General features: G+C 36.9%; 1 protein-coding gene across 1 annotated transcript in view; it reads right to left on the bottom strand.

Annotated features, from left to right (window-relative positions):
* Positions 1–22,542, bottom strand: part of METAP1D (methionyl aminopeptidase type 1D, mitochondrial) — a 70,661-nt gene that overhangs the window by 6,579 nt on the left and 41,540 nt on the right. Inside the window, exons 2-6 of the mRNA XM_075933629.1 lie at positions 18,055–18,224; positions 14,551–14,700; positions 10,955–11,103; positions 10,457–10,499; positions 5,814–5,977 (exon numbers count right to left, since the gene is read on the bottom strand). Coding sequence (XP_075789744.1) covers positions 5,814–5,977; positions 10,457–10,499; positions 10,955–11,103; positions 14,551–14,700; positions 18,055–18,224 — 676 coding nt within the window. The remainder of the gene's footprint in view (positions 1–5,813; positions 5,978–10,456; positions 10,500–10,954; positions 11,104–14,550; positions 14,701–18,054; positions 18,225–22,542) is intronic.

The following is a 22,542-nucleotide window of genomic DNA, read 5'->3' as shown; positions in this document are numbered from 1 at the left end:
AGCCAGAGTTGAAGTCCAGCTTAAAGTCAGGGGCTGTGTCTAGACTGGTAAGTTTTTCTGCAAAAGCAGGTGCTTTTGTGGAAGAAACTTGCCATCTGTCTACACTGGCCACTTGAATTTCCGCAAGAACACTGACTTCCTACTGTCTGAAATCAGTGCTTCTTGCGGAAATACTATGCTGCTCCCGTTTGGGCAAAAATCCTTTTGTGCAAAGCTTTTGCGCAAAAGGGCCAGTGTAGACAGCTCAGATTTGTTTTGCGCAAAAAGGGTCCAATCGCGAAAATGGTGATCGGGGCTTTTTTGCGGAAAAACCCGTCTAGATTGGCACGGACTCTTTTCCGCAAAAAGCACTTTTGCGGAAAAGCATCCGTGCCAATCTAGACGCTCTTTTCCGCAAATGCTTTTAACGGAAAACTTTTAAGTTAAAAGCATTTGCGGAAAATCCATGCCAGTCTAGACGTAGCCAGGGAGTAAAGGTAGCTGAACAGTCAGAGCAAGGCTGCCTGAAACAACTGTGCTGGAGCTGAGACCCTGGTTACCAAGGAGATGAACTGTACAAGTTCTCCCTTCTCTTGGGGCACATTTGGGAAAAAGGTCCCAAGTCTGGCCATCAGGATAACATGCCAGGAATTGAGGGCTGGAGAACACAGGGGAAAAAAAACCCTCCGGTGCTCAAAATAATTCCAGTTGAAAATGCCCATTGATACATTTTACTTTGGTGAGTATTTTCAGCTCTGAGCCATAGCTGTGTTTGGAAGTGGGAAGGACAAGAGTGACAACACAGTAATTGAACAGTGCAGCAGACTTTAGTCTTGTGGTTGCCACTGAATGTTATCTCAGTGTGCTGCAGAGTGAACATGGCCCTGGCTATTATACCTGTTTTACAGATGGCAAAGAGAGGTTCAATATTTAAAGCAAGGTCACACAACCAATCAGTGGCAGAATTGTAAGCAGAAATCAGGACTGCTCATTATGGGCCAGATCCTCCCTCTAAGAGGCCTACATGGTAACCGTCTGTCCTCAGATATCACTCTTCCTGTGAGTGGGGGAGGGAAAGGGGGAAGAAGTGGGACAACGGCCATCATGAGAGCATCATCTCCCCATAGTCGCATGATCTATGGTCTGTGTGGAGGAATGCATATAGAAGGATGGGACAGTAGACAGGCACACATCACCCCACCACAAACCCTCTAAATAACCCACAGAAAAGTTATATGCAACTAGAGAAAGGGCAGGATTCTCCACAGTGCTCTCTCGATGTTGTTGAACCTCCCTCAAAAGGTCTACCGACAGAGGTGGCTGAGAAGTCCTAGAGAGCCCCCCCTATCAGGAAGCTTCAGAACAGGCTCAGGGATTCCAATGACAATGTGATGGCACAGATCCCTCATACAGCTGGTCCTGTGCCTCTAGCAGATCCCTTAATGTCCTGGGTGATCAAGCGGGATCTATGAGTTTGGCAGGATAACCCATCCACTCATTATTATGGGACTGCAAATCCCATCCCTGGCCAAAATGGGGAGAATGTGGCAGTTTCTTTTACCCTCTTGAAGATTCTTCCACAGGAGGCCAGATCTTGCCCAATGCTCCAAGCAATCACCAAACACAACTGAACAAATCCTATTGTAAGCATTTATAGTGGTATACTCTAGCTGCTTTACTCTGCACTCTGGTGACACAAAGCAGCTGCAACTAGCCAGTTAAGGCAGGTTAAGATTGCTGCGTAAAGCAGTTGGAGCGTATTGGTGAATCTAACTGTAAATTCTAGTTTCCTTGAAAAAAAAATTAAAACTTAACTGAAATGGTGTTAAAAGAGCAACAACAACAACAACAAAAGACTAAAATTCTCTGCAACCAGGGACAAGAATAAAATAATTCTTGCTTAGGGAATAATATAAAAGCATATAAGTACACCTTAAAAATGTCTTTACAATATTAGCTGTAAACTATGCTTATTGAATGACATTATTTGTATATGTTCTTAGAGGTATCACTAGTTTAAATAATATTTGCTGATGAAGAAAAAAATTATTTTGAATGCTACAATATAACCTTATTTGGTAAATTACCAAAAAAAAAATCCCAACTGCAAGCTTTTAAAGGTATTTTTTTCTTAAATATTAGTCTTAGATTGAGGGAATGCACAAATTCAGGGATTCCCTTTAATGACAACAAATGTTGAAGTATAATTAGTAATATTTTTGAAAGCCGACAATTGTTTTTTGAAAGAATGGTACATTTTGGTTTCAAACTGGAACACAAATTACTGTATTTTTCTTACAATAGTGTTGAACTTTTATTTGAGGTTCTCTGTTTCTGAAAAGCAGACATGATGGATTGAAATAAAAGATAATTTATTGCAATGCTTACTTTTAAGTGTAGAGAGAAGCAGTGTAATTGTAATTTACAGTAGCTGTCAAGGAAAATCTATCACAGATGACATTAAAATGACTTATTTTGCCTGAGCCACTTATTGTTTAAATGTGCATAATCTGATAGAAACAGATTTTTTTTAAAAAAATCTGCTTTATATTGTTCTAAATTAATATCAAAACATATATTTATGAGTTAAACATTTTAAAACATTTATTAATACTTTCATCACTGCAATTTTTTTCCTACAAGTTTGAAATTGGTTTATTTAACTGTAGCACATTTACATTGTTTGGCTCTATATCTACAAGACTTTCATATATCTAAACTCACCATATAACAACTATGCTGTATACATGTATAAAAACTATAATTCAAACTACATTTAATCTTTAAGAAAGGCATTACAAAGGGTATACGAAAATAGAACGGGGGGCCCAATCCTGCTCCCTCTGAAGTCAATGGGACCTTTGCCATCAATTCAACTGGAAACTGAGCACAGGATTAGCAATTTGCTAGGCAAAGGAAATTAATCCATTCATGTAATGTTTTTATTGTAAATTTCAGCTGATGACACTGAAGAGCTACTAAATACTCAATTTAAAACACAGGACTTCTGAACCACTGTAACAAAGTATGCACATCCATTCTGATAATGTAATTACACCCACATGCATCACAAATAATCATAGTGTCTTCTTATTTCTGGTACTGTATAAAAATATGTTATCAAAATCTGCTTTATAGCAAAAGTTTGGATGAAGAGTGTCTAGACACTTCTCTATTTTGATAGATCTGAACACTTTTAGTTTGTGTTTTCTTCCAGATATTTATAGTATATACTGTATATGTTTTCCACTGACTTAAGATTTTTACTGCATATGTAAATGTAAAATGTCAAATACTGAAATAGGATGAGTCAACACTTCAGCACATTCCCTCAGAGTTAGTGTTAGAGTAGTTTTAAACAAAATAGCCCAGTAGTCTGTACAGTAAAATCTTTTTAAAAAGTTCATGATCTGTTATTTTGTATGTAGTTTTCAACAAGCACTAGTTCTGATTAATTTGCTTTTCAATGGAGCCTTTGCATACATATTTACACTCTGTGAGAAAACTGACCTCTGCATCCACATAGCAAAAAAATCCAATGTCACTTTCAATTTTGGTCTTTTTTTTTTTAATATAGCTAGAATTAATGTAGTGAATCTGTAATGAAATGCATTATCTTGCATGGAGATTTATCAGATTTTCCAACTGAATGCCATGCTTTGCTAGCACTAGCTGGAGTTCACCTGCATGTTGGTGTGGCGTGTGGCTCTTTTTTGTGAAGAGTTAAGTTGAACACAAAAAAAGGGAACAAAGGTCAGCACCCAGCCGCCACTTGAATGTGAGATTTTTCTTTTTATTCCCCTTGATGTATACTAGGCTCTGTGTTATTAGTCTTAATGATGGAAAATTGTAGTGTTGATACAAATCTTTTTTTCAAAGTAGTAGGCGGGAGCTCCATTTGTTAGTAAGTTTTTTTGTGACTAAAAGCCACGGACAGTACATTTATGTAGCAGTAAAAGGCCTAGATGCTCTTTCCATAGCAGAGCTAATTATTCCTACTGTGACCTTACTGATCTACCCTGTTCCTAGTACATCTCATCTGCACGCCTGTTCCTCTGTGTAGATGGTGTCAGAGAATATGAAAAACCCTATAATGAAACCATTTTCATGATGGAGAAAGGCTACTGGAGTTGCACTTGCTACAAAGAGGCTCAATTATATGAGTAATTGTGATAATTTTCTACATTCATAGCCTTCAATGGGGAAAAAAGAATGAGAGCCACAAAGGAAAATTACTTTAACAAGAAAGTACAGAGAGTAAAAATGGAAGAAGAGACAAAAAGGGGGAAAAAATAACCAGAAAAAAAAAAGTTTAAAAAATAGATCTGGAGGGAGGAATAGCAAGACAGTGAGAACAACAGAAATGCTCAAAAAGCCTATGTGCAGCTGTGTTGCACAATTAAATTGAATTTTTTTCTGCAGTTGATGAATGTGACTACTGCAAATGTGCCTCTGTAGTTAGCTATCATTTGTTGTTCCGTGACAGGAAAAGGATAATTACCTCTCAGAGAGAATCAAAGGCTGACATGCCCTTTAGACACAGCCATGAATGCAGAGCTCGATAGAATGCTTGAATAAAAATCTAGTGTTCTGTGCCCCCTTCTACTCAAGAATAAATTTTGTTAAAATGCAAGAGCACCACCAGTAAATCTGTTGAACCCTAGGTGTTCAAAAATATGAGGTGCCTCTATCGACTCATCCCATTTGCAAAAATAAAACTACATTTTGAATTCACTTCTATTATATTCATGGACAGTAAGATAGTGAGATATGCATTAAATTTCTTTTCCCAGTAGGGGTCTGATTCAACATTTCCTATGAAAGAACAGAAAGACACTATGCTTTTTCCCCAGGCTAGTTAGCCTATAATTTAAAACTGTCAAAAACACAATTTTGTACAAAGTCTTCAATAAAAGCTTCTCAGATATAACCCAAAGAGGTTTTACTAAAGTTTGATTCAGACTCTGTTACAATATTTTTAAAGCTATAAATACATCTAACTGGTATTTTGCTGCTCTCTTTTTCCCCCCCTCTTAAAGTATTTGAAGATTTACAAAGAAAAAAAAAGGCAGCATCTTTTCAAAGTGACTAAGCTTTGCAGCTTTTAAGCAATCAGAATGCATGCAATAGTTTGTCATATCCATTAATATCCACAAATGTACTAGTGAGGAACCCGTTAAGGAAAAGATATATGATGTGTCTATTTAAAAAAAATGTAAAAACTCAATTTAAGAAATTTAGGAAAGGAAGGCATATTTTATCAAACCAAGAAGAACAAAATATTGTATTTATATAAAAGAACAAATGCAAAATAGGAAAATCTCTTCAAGTGTATGCTCTTTCCTTTTTGACATTTGTATGCACTCTGCTTTGAAAGGTAAGAATTTCCTGAGTTAAATATTTTTATACTTTTTTAGCGAAGTGACTTACTGACATTGACTAATTCCTTTTTAACATTATTTGCTATATAACAAAAAGAATGCTGGTTTTTAATCTTCTTAATGTGATTCTATTCAAGATGTGGTGTTTTAGGTAAAAATAATAGAAAAAGTTGATGGAAAACACTACAAATCACACTTGTTAATCTAAAACCACATCAGTCTAATAAATATCTTTGAGTCTTCCTACAGGTATCTTTGCTGACCTCAGTGTAATTCACTTTTAAAAATCTTTCTTACCCAAGGAACAACATTATAGCCTGGCAGTTCACATACTGATATCAGACTGAAATGATGGTTCTGAATCATAAAACATGTCATCAGCTTTATACCAAACCACCAATAACCTTTGTCCCACTTGCCAGCCTTCCCTTTACTTGTCAGTATAAGGCTTACCTGATTGTGTTTCCAATTACAGAGAAGGGAGCCCCAGGTTTGCAAGCTGCAATTGCTTCATCTCTACATTTCCTGGCAACCTCCACTAACTTTTGACCAGATTTATCCACATTGCCCACCAAAAATGTTTCAGAAGTATCACCATGGTAGCCATTGCAATATACCTAAACACATGCAGAAATGTAAAGACATTTTCTTGTTTTACATTCAGAAACAGATTTTGGTTAGTTAGATCTATTCTATCTAAGTCAACAGACAGGCTTTCTTTTAGGTTGCCCTCAAGCTCAATTTGGAAGAATAAGGTAGAGGAAACAGAAAGATTAGAAATTAGACCAAAAAAATGCAACTTTGAGGTATGATTGTAATGACAAATTATATGCAAAACCCCTTGAGTTTGAAGTCTAGGGCTGAATATTTGAAAGTTGTACATTTTAAATACTGGAAATGCAAACATTGAAAGTTCTAATAGCCCCAAACACAAAAATGATTAAATCCATTTAATCTACTGGAAGTTAGAGTAATTGACCTATGTGTCAAAGATGTGCAAGAGGGGAGTGTGGGCCTGAAGTCTGAAATTCAGTTCCCAGAACAGGGCCAGAAGGTTGCAACACAGCACTCTGAGACAATACACCTCCTTATGGGCTGGGATAGTAGTTGCTGCAGCTGCTCATCCATGCCACCTGCCTGTATAGTGTGTCCTGGCCCCACTGGAGTTACATGATTGCAGATCCCATAGCTCCTCTGTCCTCATTGTCTTCCTACACACTGGCTTAGGAAGTGTAGACCCTATTCATGGCATACAGGGGGGTGCTGAAGCTGTTCGTACACATGGCTTTAGTGGCTCCTCATACCACATTGAATATTACCTAAACTGAATTTTAAAATATACACTTAAAAGCCTGATTAGAAATCCAAACTACTGCAAAGGTGTAATGTGTGTAAAATGCCATAGCTATGAAAACTGTAGGTAAAATTTGTTGTTAGTATAACCAGGTGCAGTGCCACTGATGTACACATTTCATTTCATTACTTTTTAAATTCCAGTTTCAAACTCTAACATTACATTAGTATAGTTTTTTGTATTTAATTTCCATGGTTTCATTTCAAAGAAAAATGTAGCTATGGCACTGTGAAGTTGCATACAACAGAAATGCAGCATCCAGTTAGATACACAAACCCCCTATCTTTGTGACTATGCAATTATGCAACTATTTTTCAGCAGAAACAAGGGTTTTGAACTACAGCACTCCATAGATTTCTCTACAAACACCCTGCTCTTTCACTATGAAGTTTTGTAGTGTAGCATTAAAAAGCGTTTTGCAGATCCCCAGTACTCTAGGCAATAATGTAACTAAAAGACTATTCAAAATTTTCCTGGGCAGGTGGAAAGGACAATTTTAATTGCATATCACTTTGGTGTTATAAAATACATTTCTCAAACTCGTCAGAGGCTAACATACTTTAAGCACTTAAGTTCTGATACTTGTGAGTAATTTGTGAAAGAAGACTTGTAATTCTTTTTGTATATAGCTAAGTAGTCTTTCTTCACTCCCAAACTCAAAAAATGGCTAATGATATTTCTCTCACACTTTCCTGCCCAAAAAAAAAATCATACTCAAGTTGAGTCTTGAAACATTCTTTTAAATATACTATGATTGAGTGATAACAGGGTTAAAATGAAAGTTGAATTTCAATATTAAGGCCCCACCCTGCTCTCACTGGCTCCAATGAATGTGGATTCAAGCTCTTAGTTAGGCTAGGTCTACATTACAAAGAAAAGTTGGGAAAAGATACGTACGTTTTCTTTTGAAAGAGGCTTTTCCAAAATTTGGTGCATCTACATGGTGCCAAATTTCGGAACAACCTTCTCTTTTGAGCTATCTCGTCTTCCTTGTAAAACAAGATTTACAGGGATGGCGAAAGAACATGTCCGCTTTTCCAAATTTTTTTTGGAAAAGCAGATGCGTTCCTTGGATGCGGCATAGCTTTTCCAGGATACCTCCTGTATTGTGGAAAAGAGCTGCCGTCTATATGGCCTTATTCTTTTTGCCCATTAAGAACAACATGGTAGCTTTTCATTATGTTGTAATGCACATAGGACAGTTTTTGTTCTAGCAGGTCTACCTATGGTCACACCAGATCATTTTTAGTAGAACAATTTTCAATCTATTGGATACCAAACTGTAAAAAATCTGACCATTCTCATGTCAGAAAAACGAGCATAATTTTGATAGAACACGGGGAGGGTTGATCCTCAAAGCTCTGCATGACTTTAATAAGAACTACATGCACTGAGTGGTTGGAGGATTGGCACCTAAATTAATGGAGCAGGACTCATCTAATACTATCAAAACAGTTTCTTAAATACAATTAAGATTTTACTATAATCCACTTATCACAATTACATATTTTTGACATTAATAAATTACAATGACAGAAAGTAAGTTATGCTTGTTTCATAAAAATCAGCACTAGAACCAAGATGTAGGACATGATACATGATCATGGATGGTTGAGGGCTGTAGTATATTGGTGAAGAACAATGTTCTTGTTTCTATAATTCTTTTGAAAATCTAAAGGCAACGTGGTTTAAGTCAATAAAATGCCTTTATATTTCATATATGAAATTTCACAAGCCCACTTGTGTAAAAATACATTTAATTTTTTTATTTCCAGACAATTTGCACTCACTGTGAAGTATTTACATCTTGTAGCTGGAAGATTAATATTTAATCATTTTATAGATCCCGTACATATCTAAAAACAAATTATTGTAGAATGTCTACTGCAACTGTACTGCTATGTGTTCATAATAATTGTTTCCATCTGTGAAATGTCCCAGTTTTTCTCATTAAAAATAAACTAATAGGTCAATTATAAACACTACAAACCAATATTTTCCCTGAGACATATTGGAAATGAACAATTACCAAGCAATGTGTATTTTCAGTGACAAACACACACACACACAGACTCATGAAAGCTGTTGCCACTATTGCCATATTCTTGGATACTTGAAAGATTTATTTTGTTTTATGAAGTTCAACAGAAAAAAACCCTGAGAGTGAATTTTTCAAAAAATTTCAAACCCTCTCTTATTTACCCAAATGTTATTTGAAAAGAAGAGAGGAGAAAGCCAAGAAATGCTGGTGTAAAAATGTTTAGACCATCCACTGTGGAAAACTACCTGTATACATGTAAAATTTTTTATTAATCTAAGGAGTAAATGTTATCGGTGAGGGCAATTACAAAAAAGTAAAAATAACTTTAAACCAGATTTACTTTAAAGAAAGAAGAGGGCAGATTCTGTCAGCTGCTGTAAACGGACATAGTTCCACCGAAGTCAGTGAAGCCATATCAATTCAAAGCAGTCAAGGATTAAGGACAAAAATATATTTTGTAGGATGTAGATCATTCTGTGCAAATCAGACAGAACAAATACCCAGCACTAGAAAGTGCACAACTGTAAGGTGGAATGCAGTAAAGCAAGTAAAAAAAAACTCAGTACAAGATCACAATTGAATGGTATAATGTGGCAAAAGTTCATGTTGACTAAATATAATGTAAATAGCTACCTAAAATGCTTTACATGCAAGTCAGAGTTATGGCACCTCAACGTTGTTCCCACTTATACCAGAGATGAATTTGGCCCAAAGTAAATATCAAACTCTCAGTACAGAGAAGTATGTCAGGAAATTCTTTAATGGATAAAACTTTCCCTTGCAAAATTTAGCTTTAGTCTATACTATTTATTATTGCAGACTAATGTTTAGAATTCAAGAATACATTTATACTCCAGAAAAAAATTGCCAAAGCTTTTAGGAAACTTACTGTAGGGGAACAAAAATAAAACCCAGAAAGCATGATTAATCCCCATTTTAATACATGTACATATAAAAAAGCATCATCATTAGGTTTTCTGTTTCCATATTTTCTTGTTCCAATGCTAATTTGGTCAGCCTTCACTGAAATGGTATAAGTGACCATTCTGTGAAAATGTTAAGTTAATGGCTATATCGCACTATTTGTTTGTGAGAAAAGGGTTCAAGGCTCTTCTACCAGAAATGGAACACAACACTACCTTCGGGGATTTTAATAAATGTAGGGAACACTGCTAGCAAAAGAGTTGCTGTCCAAATAGACTGACATACACAGGCCAATGTAGCCTCTAATGACAGAGTAAGATAATGACAGGCCCCACTCAAAATCAGCAGGAAGAGGAAGATCAATCTTGGCAGAGTGAAGGAAAAATGCTGGCTTTCTTCATGTTAGCTCATCTCATGCATATCTGTCTTCAGCTGCTGCCCAGTACTGTGGTGCTCTGCATTAACTACACAGTGGATCAATAACAATTACACCTTCTCAAAAACATGACACATAGCAGGATTGGGTTGACATTTCACTTAGGCCAACATTGATCTCAGTGCATCTGATTCCAGCCCTAAATTCAAGTCAGGCCTGGGTCTAGTTGGAATAAACACAGAGTTAAAAAACAAAAAAAGGAAACCAGCTGCTTGTGCCTTGGCTTAGAAATAAACAGCACATCCATCTGTGCATTCCACATTTTCAATCTACTGCTCCTTCCTGTTGCTACTAGCAATTGTAAAGTTGATCAAAGACTATTTTTTATATGAATTACTCACTGTGACATCAATGTTGATAATATCTCCATCCTGAAGAGGTCGACTGAAACATAAACAGACAAAAAATAACGGTGACAGACAATTCTCAACAAAGGGAATATAAGAACAAACACCTAATGATACATACACTTACAAATCTGTGAGTAGCCTACTGTATTACTAATAATAAAAATTTACATCAATTCCAATGCCTTCAATTCCTTAAACTATGTGCATTTTGCCAAACAATTAGAAGCCTTTACCATTTTGTATTTTTTCAGACTCTAAGCTCTGGAGGCACTGCACCACAATTTATGAGTGTCATGACAAACAGTCAATTATGTTTTCATTATTATTAAACACACTCCTAAAATGCCCATCACCACAGTATCATAGCATGTTATGCAGCTGCAATAGGTTTATAGGTGTTTTTTTTAGTTAAACTGAAACATGTTTAATATTAACCTGTAAGTTATGAATATGAACGTAACAGTGATAAAATGGATGTTAAGAGAATACCTGTCAGGAATGCCATGACATACCACATTGTTCACAGAGGTACAAACAGATTTGGGAAAGCCTCCATAGCCCAGAGGTGAAGGATAGGCATTTTGTCTGATTATTTCATGATGAACAATGGAATCTATTTCTTCAGTTGTCATGCCAACCTAAAATATTAAATAAAAATTATGCTGAAAAAACTGAAGACGTTTTCTCTTATTTACTGAATGTGATCACAGTCATGTACTTCAGTGAAATCTAAGATGATACAAATCAAATGCTTTGATACAAAACACAAAACCATTTGATATACTTTGTAGAAGCATTATGTTTTATTTAGAGAGAAATCAAGCATGCAATAAAGGGAGCACTTAAAGCTTCAAGAAAATGGAAAATACTGTCTGCTTTCTTTCTTTATCCATATTTGCTTTCTCCAGGCCACCATTTTCTACTGGCCTCTCTTTTTCAGTAGCAGCTATAGAAGTGTCTGCTTCCTCTCTCTTTCCATCACCCTTTTATAATTAAAAATAGTTTCAATTTGTCCTTATGAGTATTGAATTTATTGCTCTCAACCTTTTAAAACACTGGCAGCCATTTGTAGATAAATCCTTGATTCTTATGACTTGCAAATAGGATTACAGTTATACAATTTTCAATTGTTTTTTTCCTTCAAATTATTTTTAAAACCATTTAAATTTATTTATACATAACTTTATTACTTGGGTTAATACCTGGGAGTTGTTTGTATTACAGTGAAATTGGCATTAGAATTTCCATTTTAGCACCCTTATTTCAGTTATCTACAATTTTCAGAAACATCAATTTTTGACTGAAAGTTTCTGTACTCAACCTCTTTCTGAAGGTGATTTTTTTGTAAGATTAACAGAAATGGTTTAGCCATTTTTGACTTGTGAAAAAATGTCGCACACTTTGCACGCTTTAAATATCATTATTCCAGCTCTTCCTTTGGATCAGCTTTAGTTCTGAAATGGTTCAAGATGGAAAGTTGAAATTTGGTAGAGAAGCCTCCCTCATTGAGAAGAAGTACCTTTGAGTGTTCCTGTGAAAATTAGTTTTGATTTGAGTGAGATTTAAGCCTTTGAAAAATCACACTTCATACAGATACACTACAGTGGCTACGATTTTTGAGTAGCTTTTAGTGTCGTTTGGAATAAAAGGAGGCTACGGTGCAAATGTTCATACAGCTTTCCTCCACTGTGCAGTGAAAGATTTAGTGCTCATTCGTTGTGAATGAAGCAGGGTACATAACATGCAAGGAATAAAACATGGGTTGTTATGGATCCTTACTTTATTCATGATCAACTTGTGGTTGGTCAGATGAAAACTACTGCCCTCTACAAGAGTGGGGTACAGGATGCTGCATGGCTCCCTTACCTCCCAGCAACTATTCCAACCCACGTGCTGGAACAGTAGTCACAGCCCCTGCACAGACTGCAAACTGAATACTAGGGCCATTGGATCTATATAAACACAGACACATAGCTCCCATCCTGTGTCACCTGCATAACACCTTGGGCCTTTTGTACCATTTGGTGTCCTGCACCTTTCTGTGGTGCACAAAGAATGCATCGGCACCTGTGTATGGCTATTTGATGGGCAGCTCTCCTGAGTAGTAGGGATATGGACAGTGTTCCCTGTATGCTGTGCACTTGTGCAGTGACTCAGGATTCAAATGCCACTCAGATGCTTAGGAGAGTGCCTATAGCTAGGTTTTGTGTCTCTACTGGTGGTGCACATTCGCACATGCCTTGGTGCACACAATTTTTTTTCCTGAACATGGATGGAAAAGCGCTCAATTTTGTTTTAATTGAAAATACTGGCTGGCTGGTGGACAGTAGCAGTATCCTGCAATGGACCATTTTTGCTACATGTTATACTGTATTCTGGTGGTATCTAGCCCCACAGTTCCAGATTGTGGAATTTGCTTTTTCTTTCCATAAAACACTATGAAATTCCATCAAATACAATGTCAAGAACATGTTATAGTTGCATGGTTAAGACCTAAATTGTCAGGAAATGACAAAGTTAAGACCATACATTCAGCCTTAACTCTGTCCCCTGTGTGTATGCATTATAATATAGCCTTCAATTTATGTAGTGACATAGTATTTCTCAAAATATGCTCTCCCTCACAAAATGAGACACACACACACACACACACACACACACACTGCATTTCCCTTTACTTTGTACATACTAGCCAAAGAAAATAATTAATGTGAAAAATACACCATAAGGTGCACTTAAACAGAGCACTACATATTAATATAACATCAAGTAATAGTGAGAAATTGCTGTCATTTGTAGTCCTAGTAAGTTTGGTGCTAAATCCCTGATTCAGCAAACACAAATCCATGATTTTAAAATACTTCGGAGCCTTTAATCCCACTGACTTCAGTGGACTCACATGGAAGACATTAAAAGCACCCACAAGTGTTTGCAAAATCAAGATCTAAATTACTTTTGTTATTTGCTGCATCTCCTGAACTATCCTGAAGGAAAGCTGTATTGATGGTTGAAAAGCAAAAGTACAGTAGATGAATCCTGACAAAAATTTTCAGGTTGAAAGTACTGAACTAAGAGGAGTATACATATAAACATTTTAAATTAAGGAACATGTTCAGGAAGATTACAATGATGAAATTAACGTAGAGTAGAAATGAAAAAATGCTTCACGCACTTAAGGTTGCAGAAAAAGGGTATAAATATACACTGTTGTCACAGAAATAGGATGTGATGATTATGTAATAAAAGCTATATTATAATGCATATTTATAGGGTGTAGAGTTCAGGATACATAATTTTGTCATTTTCTAATTTTTGAGTGTTTAACTATGCAACATTTAACTTTTCTCAGGGTCTTATATGAGAAAATATATTTTGTATCTTCATATGCTCTGAATACTCCTTTTATATCGCCACACATATCCAGTAACTACAGAACATATTTCAACCTATCCTGTATGTAATTCATTAAAAAATGGGGGAAACTACCAAAGCATTCTTTCTTCTCCAAAGACTTTTTGGAGGTTCTTCTTTATTATGTGGGAAGCATTCCACAAAAGTGTTCTGTAGAAAATATTATTGAAAACCAAGAGGTTTTCTCATCAGTGCACTCTGCAAGTTGCATGAAACCATACAGCCACACCCTTTAATAGTGGTTCTGCAGTTTGTGATTTGTCTGATCAACTGTCCAGAAGAGCAGCAAGAGCAGAATGAAAGGAGCTGCCCAATCCTTCAGATTTATGGAAATGTAGGTCTGGAAAGCAGAAAGTATGAATCTCAGGATTTGCTGTGTCACAAAATCATATAGAATACCATGCATCTTATGACAAACCCATGCAACTTGGCATGTCAGAATGCAGACTTAAAAGGATTACACTTCAAACACTGAGTAACTGTAATCACACCCCACAGAGATTTAAATGAGAAAGAAACTAAATTTTTTTTATATAGCCAAAAAAAAAGTAAATAAAACTCTTTTTATTCAGTATGCAATTTAATAGTAAGTTAGAATAAATACGAATAAAATAAAATATAAAGAAAGCACAGAAAGCATCCCAAGTTGTTACAGGACCTCATGTGACTGTTACCTTTAAACTCTTTCCCGAAAGAAGTAGAATATGACAGGCCAGTTGACAAGCCTGACGAAGCCCTTGAATCTGATCTTCATTCTTAATTTCTATGTAGTCTCCCCAGTCTGGTACAATGCCTGTCGTCACATAGTCTGGCTTCTTTATGTGCTTGGAGAAGAAGGATTGAAAATGAAGATCAGAAAACTGAGCATGACAATGGGATCATTTTCTCAGAAAGTGCCTCTTGCTTCATGGCAGTTTGCCCTTTCTGTCATAGTATTGACCTTCCTAAGCCATCAGGGCAAGCCCTCAAGGCTGCCTCAGTATTTCTTCCAATGCCCTTTTGAACTTAACGTTGCCTGTTACTACTGACTTAGATAGTGTGTTAACCTTACAGTATTGCTGTCCAGATATTGCAGTAGCCATTCAGTTCAAATAGTTGTGAGCTTTAAAACTATCAGAGGAAGACTTACAAACTCACTACTGTATTTCATTTTTAAATAAAGGTAAATTTTCCAAAGAAGTCAACTGCATACACTCTCACTGAACAGATATATATCTAGTAATACTTAAATTCTGAACTTCTTACTCATTTTCTTATGCAGACAAAATTCCCATTTAATTCAGTGGGAGTTTTGCCTGATTAAGAACCTCAGTATTTCTAGCTGTTATCCTCATTGATGCATGAAATATAGTTGTAGCCATGTCAGTCACAGGATATAAGAGAGACAAGGTGAAATTGGACATGGTTGTTTAGTACTATTAAAAAAAAAACTATGTGCAGCATAGTAGATGTGGACGAGTTGGGTAAATATGAATGAGCGATAAGATGGGTGAAGTAATCGCTTTTATTGGACCAGCTTTTGTTGTATAGCTCACCAACAGAAGTGGTCTACTTAAAGATATTACCTCATGCACCTTGTCTTTTAACCTCATTCAGATCTATTATATTGCACACACCTTTTTCTTTTCATAATACTCTGCAACCATGTCCAAATTAATTGTATTTAAAGAAAAACTATAATAAATATATTTTTATTTAATGAAAAGTCTCAGACCGCATGAATGTAAAATTCTATGTCTAAATAAAAAAATACATTAAAATTCTAAGAGAAATGTAAGGCAACAACACCACCACCACACACATATACACAAGCACATTTCATCCTCCTAAGGATTCCAGGATATTTACAAACTATACATAGTTATCACTTCACCCATCATAAAGGGGTTAGTCCTGGACCATTCAAGTGATTGCAAGAACTTTACAATTGACTTCAGTGAAAATAGGATCAAGCCCATAAAGCACATAGGATCAAACGGACATAGGACCAAGGCCATAGGATATTTAGCAGCTGTTTAAGCAGACACAGCAGGCTACACAACATTTTAGAATAAAAAGTGAAGAAGAACAGTGTACACGGTGTCCCCGCTATAGGTCAAAGATATGTTTAAAAAACCATGGATGTATAGTGAAACAAAGTGGGGAATTCTTTCCCATGGCTGACTTCTGTTTCTGTGACCTGGTCTCTTTTTTGCACAATGTAAGAGCGGGAAATGGGAGGATTTATAATGCAACAGTTCCTACAAGCATCAACTATGTTAGCACAGAACCAACATTTACTGGGGCAACATATAGCGGGGACGCCCTGTATCTAATTAACGCTATAGGGAGACTTTAAGTAGGTAGACTACAGTTGTCCAAACTGGTGTTTGGCCACTCCTATGCTTACAGAAAGTGTCACAGGATCTTTAATGACCCCAAGCCATTAGGACTTCAGGTTTACATCCCATTTAAACATACAGCACAGAACCTGTTCAGACCATACCAGGACATTAATTTATTTCTAAATCAAAAGGACAGATCCCACTTCCTGAATTACTAGCTCTATACCTGGAGCACTTTGAGTTCTGCTATGGAGAACACTCATCCAGTAGCTGCCTAGACCTGACACTGTTTAGCTTGTGAAATATGATGAAATAGCAGCCCAACATGGAATAGCCGCAGAAATTTATGTTTACCTTTTCTCACCATTTTTCATTTCCTACAAAAATCACATGCCATTTGTAATATAGACATTATTTCTGGGATATTCTGTAGAAAAAATGGCTTTTCCCACAATTATATCTATTCCTGTATTAAGTTTATCTCATTATTTAGATATTCCCCAAGTTATTCATATATACTAGTTAAATTGAAATTCTGTAAGCAGATGAAAAATGAACAGATTATTAAACAACATAAGTATTGCAACCTGTGAAGATTAATTTTCAACATGACAGTTTATTTTTGCATCATCCCAAAAGAAATAAATGAAAACACAAAATGTTTGCAAGTGCTACAACAATTTTTCTAATCTTTGAACATATACAGGGTCTTGCTCCTATCTTCATTGTGTATCCAAAGCTTCCATAATGTGTTAAGCTTAAGAACTCTACAGTAAGCATCCTCAATTTATTCCCTTTTTACTATCTCCATAGAATAATGTAAATATTTTATATTTTGTGTCAAAGTTACTTTCTAGTAAAAGAAATAAAAGCTACTTACATCACTATAAAATACTATCCAAAATTATTTTGATTAAATAAAGGGTATAAAACAGCCAGAGTACATACTGAAATTAAAGCAGAACAAGGGAAATGTCAATAGCACACCTGTTAAAACAGCTCTAAATAAAAGCCATAATGGATTCAAAAGCACACACAAATATAGTTTCCAAAAACCAACATTTAGTCAATGATACCAAAGGTTAGTTCATAAGTTACATAGTAGGGCATCTGGCTGACATTTTGATGTATGCTTTCATCTAAGCCTGAAATCACTAAATCACCAAAACTGCAGGAGCATGTAAATGTTTGAGACTTAATGTATTCGAAATTTACACTGAAAAGGCAACATTTTGCCTTCAGATGAGTATGTGCCTCTCATGTTGACTTCAGCTAGAATTATCTGCCCATATCATAAGTCCTGCTAGGCCACAGTAGGCCCCAAACAGGAATATTTTCCTTTCTCTCCTACCCTCTTTACCTACCCCTAAAAATACAATTTACATTATTTTCACAAATAAAAAGTGAAACCAACACAGCACATACTAACTCTGGTTTAAAGGTACATGTCAAATTAGAAGAATGGTATTGGGGGCGGTGGTGAAAACTAAATCAGGCCCTCCCTGAGCTTCCTGGGATGCTAAGCAAATGCCTAGTGCCACCAGTGCCCATATCCAAAGGGAGAATTTGGATCTACAAGTGTTAAATGTTATCAGGTGATCAGTTACAGTAACAAATACAATATATAAAGAACAGTCAGTTTTAAACTCCCTAATGGAGTATTTACACCGCTCCGTTTAGTGTGGTAGGGAGCTGAAAATTTTTCACATCGCTGTTCCTATTTCAAATCCCAAATCAAGTTAACAAGACCATGATTCAAACTCCTAGCTGTCAGAGTATTAATGTATTCAATCACTCGTGAAGTCAGCCTTTATATTGACTGAAAAAAGGATCAGATAATAAAAGTCACAGTACCTTAGGAACTGGGTGAGCTAGAGAAACTATAGCTGGCCGAACTATACTATAAGCAGTATTTCTTTGTCTCTGTGAAAAAAAAAATCTTCTTTGTTGACTGCTTGACTGCGTGTATAAGCAGATATGATGGACTGGCACAGAGAAAACTCCATGGAAGTGAGTCACACAACCTGTGAATAGAATATTTTTTAAAAAATGGTTAAAGAAGTCTTTTTATTACCAAATTATTAAGTAATAACTATGCCAAAGGCAAAGCCCTAATTAAAAAGAAAGATAAGCAGACTATCTACAGTAGCAAGTTCCAGTTCACTAAGTAAATTATGATTCTGCTAATATATTTATTGCCTATCTGTAGTTTTAAATAAATCTTGCATAATTAAAAAAAGCGTGTGAACATTTAGAAGCACTGGGAACAAAGTACTAGATCTATTTTAGTCCAATGTACCCGATGTACGAGAAAGTTGTGTCAATCCCCAGAGCATCAAGAATAGAAGTGACCCCATAATTGGCCTTGTTCTCAATGACTCAAATTGCTTGTCTGGACAAGCCAATACTTGGGGCAACAGTAAAACAAGGGACAGTATCTAGAACTCAGAGGAGAGAACAGGATGTAGATAATGACAGTACATACAATTTTTCCATTTGTGTTTTGGTTTGGACTTTTTGTCTACATCAAAGTTAACCAATTGACTGGTTCATTTTCCATTAAATATTTGATAACACATGCATGGTTTTATTTGGAAGCCTTATGCAGTAAATTTCACATGCTAGAATAACTGATTTTGAAAGATGTCACATAGACACAAATACACTAGCAACTGTGATGTGGCAGATAACCAATAAAGACAGTGACTCCTCAATAAAGGAGCAGTGGATTTTGCTTTGTTTTTTAAACCTGAGATAATTATTCCAATTTGATTCAGAGAAATTAGATATGGAAAATCTCTTGAATCATTTAGCTTAGGGGTGAGCAATTACACAGCAGTGCTTGGGCTGCCACCATTACATTTACCTGCATGGCCACAGATAACAGATCCCAGGTCCTGTTGGCCGTGAATTACTGTTCCTGACCAATGGGAGTGGCAGGAAGTGGCATAGTCTGAGACACCACTTCCCACAGCTCCCACTGGCCGGGAACAGCAAGCCAAGGCCAACGGGAGCTGTGATTGCCCATACCTTTGGCTGTGCAGGTAAATACAGTGGTGGGTTCCCATCAGGGGCTAACCCTGGCAGACTGGATTTGGCACGTGAGTGGTATATCTGACCACCCTGATTTAGATCATCTTCTTATCATTGCACCATTTCCCCTTACTGTACATTTTCTATTGTACAATGTAGTTTTAAATATCCCAATTAAAATTCGTTATTTTTCTTAGAAAACACTGCCTTCTATATCAGGGATGCATGCAATTTTGTTACCTCCGTTCCCCGAATGCACTTATTGTGCCCAGTGTTTGGAAATTTTACTCTATATTTGGCCTCTTAGATAGCCTTTTTATTGTGTTCCATGGTACACGTAGAGTGCAAGAGTAGGAAGAGACTATTTCAGGAGCCCAAAAGTATATAACAAATAGAATTACTGAATGAGATCTGCCACAGAAAGACTCTTAATGATATTTTCATATTTTGACAAGGGACAAGAATGAATATTGCTCACATTTTTATAGCACCCTGAAGGAATGCAGAGGCCCCCATTCATTGCTAACAAGCTTTTAATTCTGGTTTAAATCTCCCACAGGTGTACAAGGTGAAGTAGCCAAGTAGCACAGGGGATTGAAGGTTCAAATTAGGCTCTCACAGGAAAGCCAGCGAACTCTGTAAAAGTAATTCCACAATAGTTAAAGCATAGAAGGGCCTCTGAGAAAGCAGGGCTTCACGGTTTTTGAATGCTGGGTTGGGCTGTATCCCTCACTTGGGTTCATTCTGTTTGCTTTTTTGTTTAACGTTTTTGTTAATCATTTTAGTTTATTTTGTTACCAGCTCTATACTTTAGATTCCATGGATGGTACCTAAGAGAGAAAAACCTGCTAGCTCAGGGGTGGGCAAGAGGCTGCTAACGGGCCACATCCGGCCCGCCAAGCCACCAGATCCGGTCCACAGCCCTCTCGCTGGAACCCTTAAGCAGAGATCAGTTCATGTTTTAGAAAGCCAGCTGTCCTCTGCTCTGGATGGCTGGGGAGGAAGGAGGGAGACTTCTCATGCTGTTCCCCTCCTCCCCCCCCAGCAAAATCTCTTAGCTCCCATTGGCCAATCTCTCCGTTTCTGGCCAATAGGAGCGAAGAATTTTTGCTGGGAGCAGGGGCAGTGTAGGAAGCCTTCTCCCTCCCTCCTTGTCCCCTCTCCCCCTGCCCCTCCCTCTCATGCCCAGAGCAGAGCCACGTGGACCAGCAAGCGATCTTAACCCAAAGCCTGCCACTGGCACCCCAGCCCTTCCCTTCCCCAATCCTCTGCCTCCCCCCACATACCCAAACCTTCTGTCCCCTCCTGCCCCAATACCCCCTCCCAGATCTGGCACCCCAATCTCCTGCCCCAGGTCACAAGCCCCTCCTAGCCTAGGTTACATCCCAAAATCCCGCATCCCAGTCCCCTCTCCTAGGTCAAAACTACCTCCTTTCCCAGACCCCATTCTCACTCCTGCACCCCAATCCGTTAGCCCAAGTTCCCTTCTGCTCCCAAACTCCATCCCAGACCCCACACCTCCTCCATTAATATCCTGGAAGAGTACGGCCCTCGATCACTTTCCAAAGTCTTGGAGTGGCCCCCCATAAAAAATTATTGCCCAACTCTGTGCTAGTTGGATCATCTAACACAGCCTACCAGTTGCTATGCACAGTTCATCCCTAAAGAGCCTAACACAAAACTCACTGATCCAACTTGTATAAGTTTCCAATGGCACTAAGTGCAGAGTCTGTAGAAACAGCAACATTTAAATAGCCCTGTGCGGGTACAAAAATATGTATCCACATCCATATCTGCAAAAATGAGCCGGATGCAGATACCCATGGACATAAACCAGATACCTGCAAATTTGCAGGGTTCTAGATACTAAAATTTTATCTACATCTGTATCCACAAAAATAAGCTGTGGATATCTGCAACCGCAACAATGAGTCCACTAGTGTGATCAGACCACAGTAAGATAGTTCTTCTTAAGAGTGTATTGAAGGTATCTTATTCCTAGCACAAATAGAGGTTTTCTGTGCAGTATTATTCAAGCATAATAAAGTAAATCCCTTTTCCAATACATTTAAAATCCACACTCATTGATGTGGCCAGTTTAAGTCCACTCAGATATCAGGCTGTGAATGTGCAGATCAGATGCTTTCCGTCATGAATGGCATAATGCCCATGCACCTGTCCTGCCACATAAAAGTTTAATTGGGGAAAAAAAGCTGCAAGTGCACTTGTCAACTATTTGACAATAGAATGCTAAATGTTACAAATACACATTCTGAAATACATTACATCGATTTATATTTATGGGTGCACTCCTACGAACTACCCCAAAATCAAAGGGAAATTTTTATCCTGGCCCATAAAAGACATACTATAGGTGTTGTCACAAGATAACAGTGTAATAAGGTACTGTAATGTGTTGTTATTCCCATAACTATTCATTACAAACTAGAAAAAAAATCACTTTAACAGGTGAAATGCAGAAACCAGATGAATTGCTATTAGAGCATCACAAGAGCCCTAAAATAAATTGGTAAGAAATACAAAAATAGAATAAGGATGACTTTATTAAAGGAGTAAATATAACATTATAAAATATTTTCTTCTAAGATTTCTTCTGAAAAATAGAATGGCACTTCAAAAATAACACAGAATTTGGTTAGGGCAGAAAATATCTAGTTACTGTCACCATACTTCCTTTACAAAAAATGCATTTTTAATGTCTCTACAACTACTCTTAATTTTTAAGCTTCCCTATTCACAGCTAATTTGATACACCAACATCATCAATCACTAGACATAAGAACATCTGGCTGTGTTCCATAACTTTTGTCCACAGATTCCCAGAGCCACATATGGAGGCTTCTGTCTGTCAGAGTTCTGTTTACTTCTATTATTCTACAATTGACAGTGCATTTCACTTGGTAAGCTGTGTTGGGACATAGTTGTGTGTATTAATTCTTGTAAGATATATTGATAAATGTGGAATTTATGAAGCTTCAAGTGGGAATTGTAAACATATGGGAGATCTCAAAGTGAGAAAGCAATAGCATTGTAACACACACATGATCATCATTGTAAGAATGTAATGCTGACAATTTGCAGGGTTTCTCTTCTTCCCTAGACACTAACATTGTGTTATTTGCCATGAATAACAGAATATTTACTATCAGCTGCAATAAGGAGAATTACAAAAAAACAAAAAAACAAAAAAAAAACAAAAACACCATCAGCACATAGCTTGTACTGAGCACAGAAAATTACAGACAACTACTTCTTTGACTTCACCGTGAATCACACTGTATGTGTATG

Source organism: Pelodiscus sinensis, chromosome 7, assembly GCF_049634645.1.
Source record: "Pelodiscus sinensis isolate JC-2024 chromosome 7, ASM4963464v1, whole genome shotgun sequence".
Classification (NCBI taxonomy): Eukaryota; Metazoa; Chordata; order Testudines; family Trionychidae; genus Pelodiscus; species Pelodiscus sinensis.
Note: the sequence above shows the minus strand (reverse complement) of the source record. Positions and strands in the feature narration are given on the sequence as shown.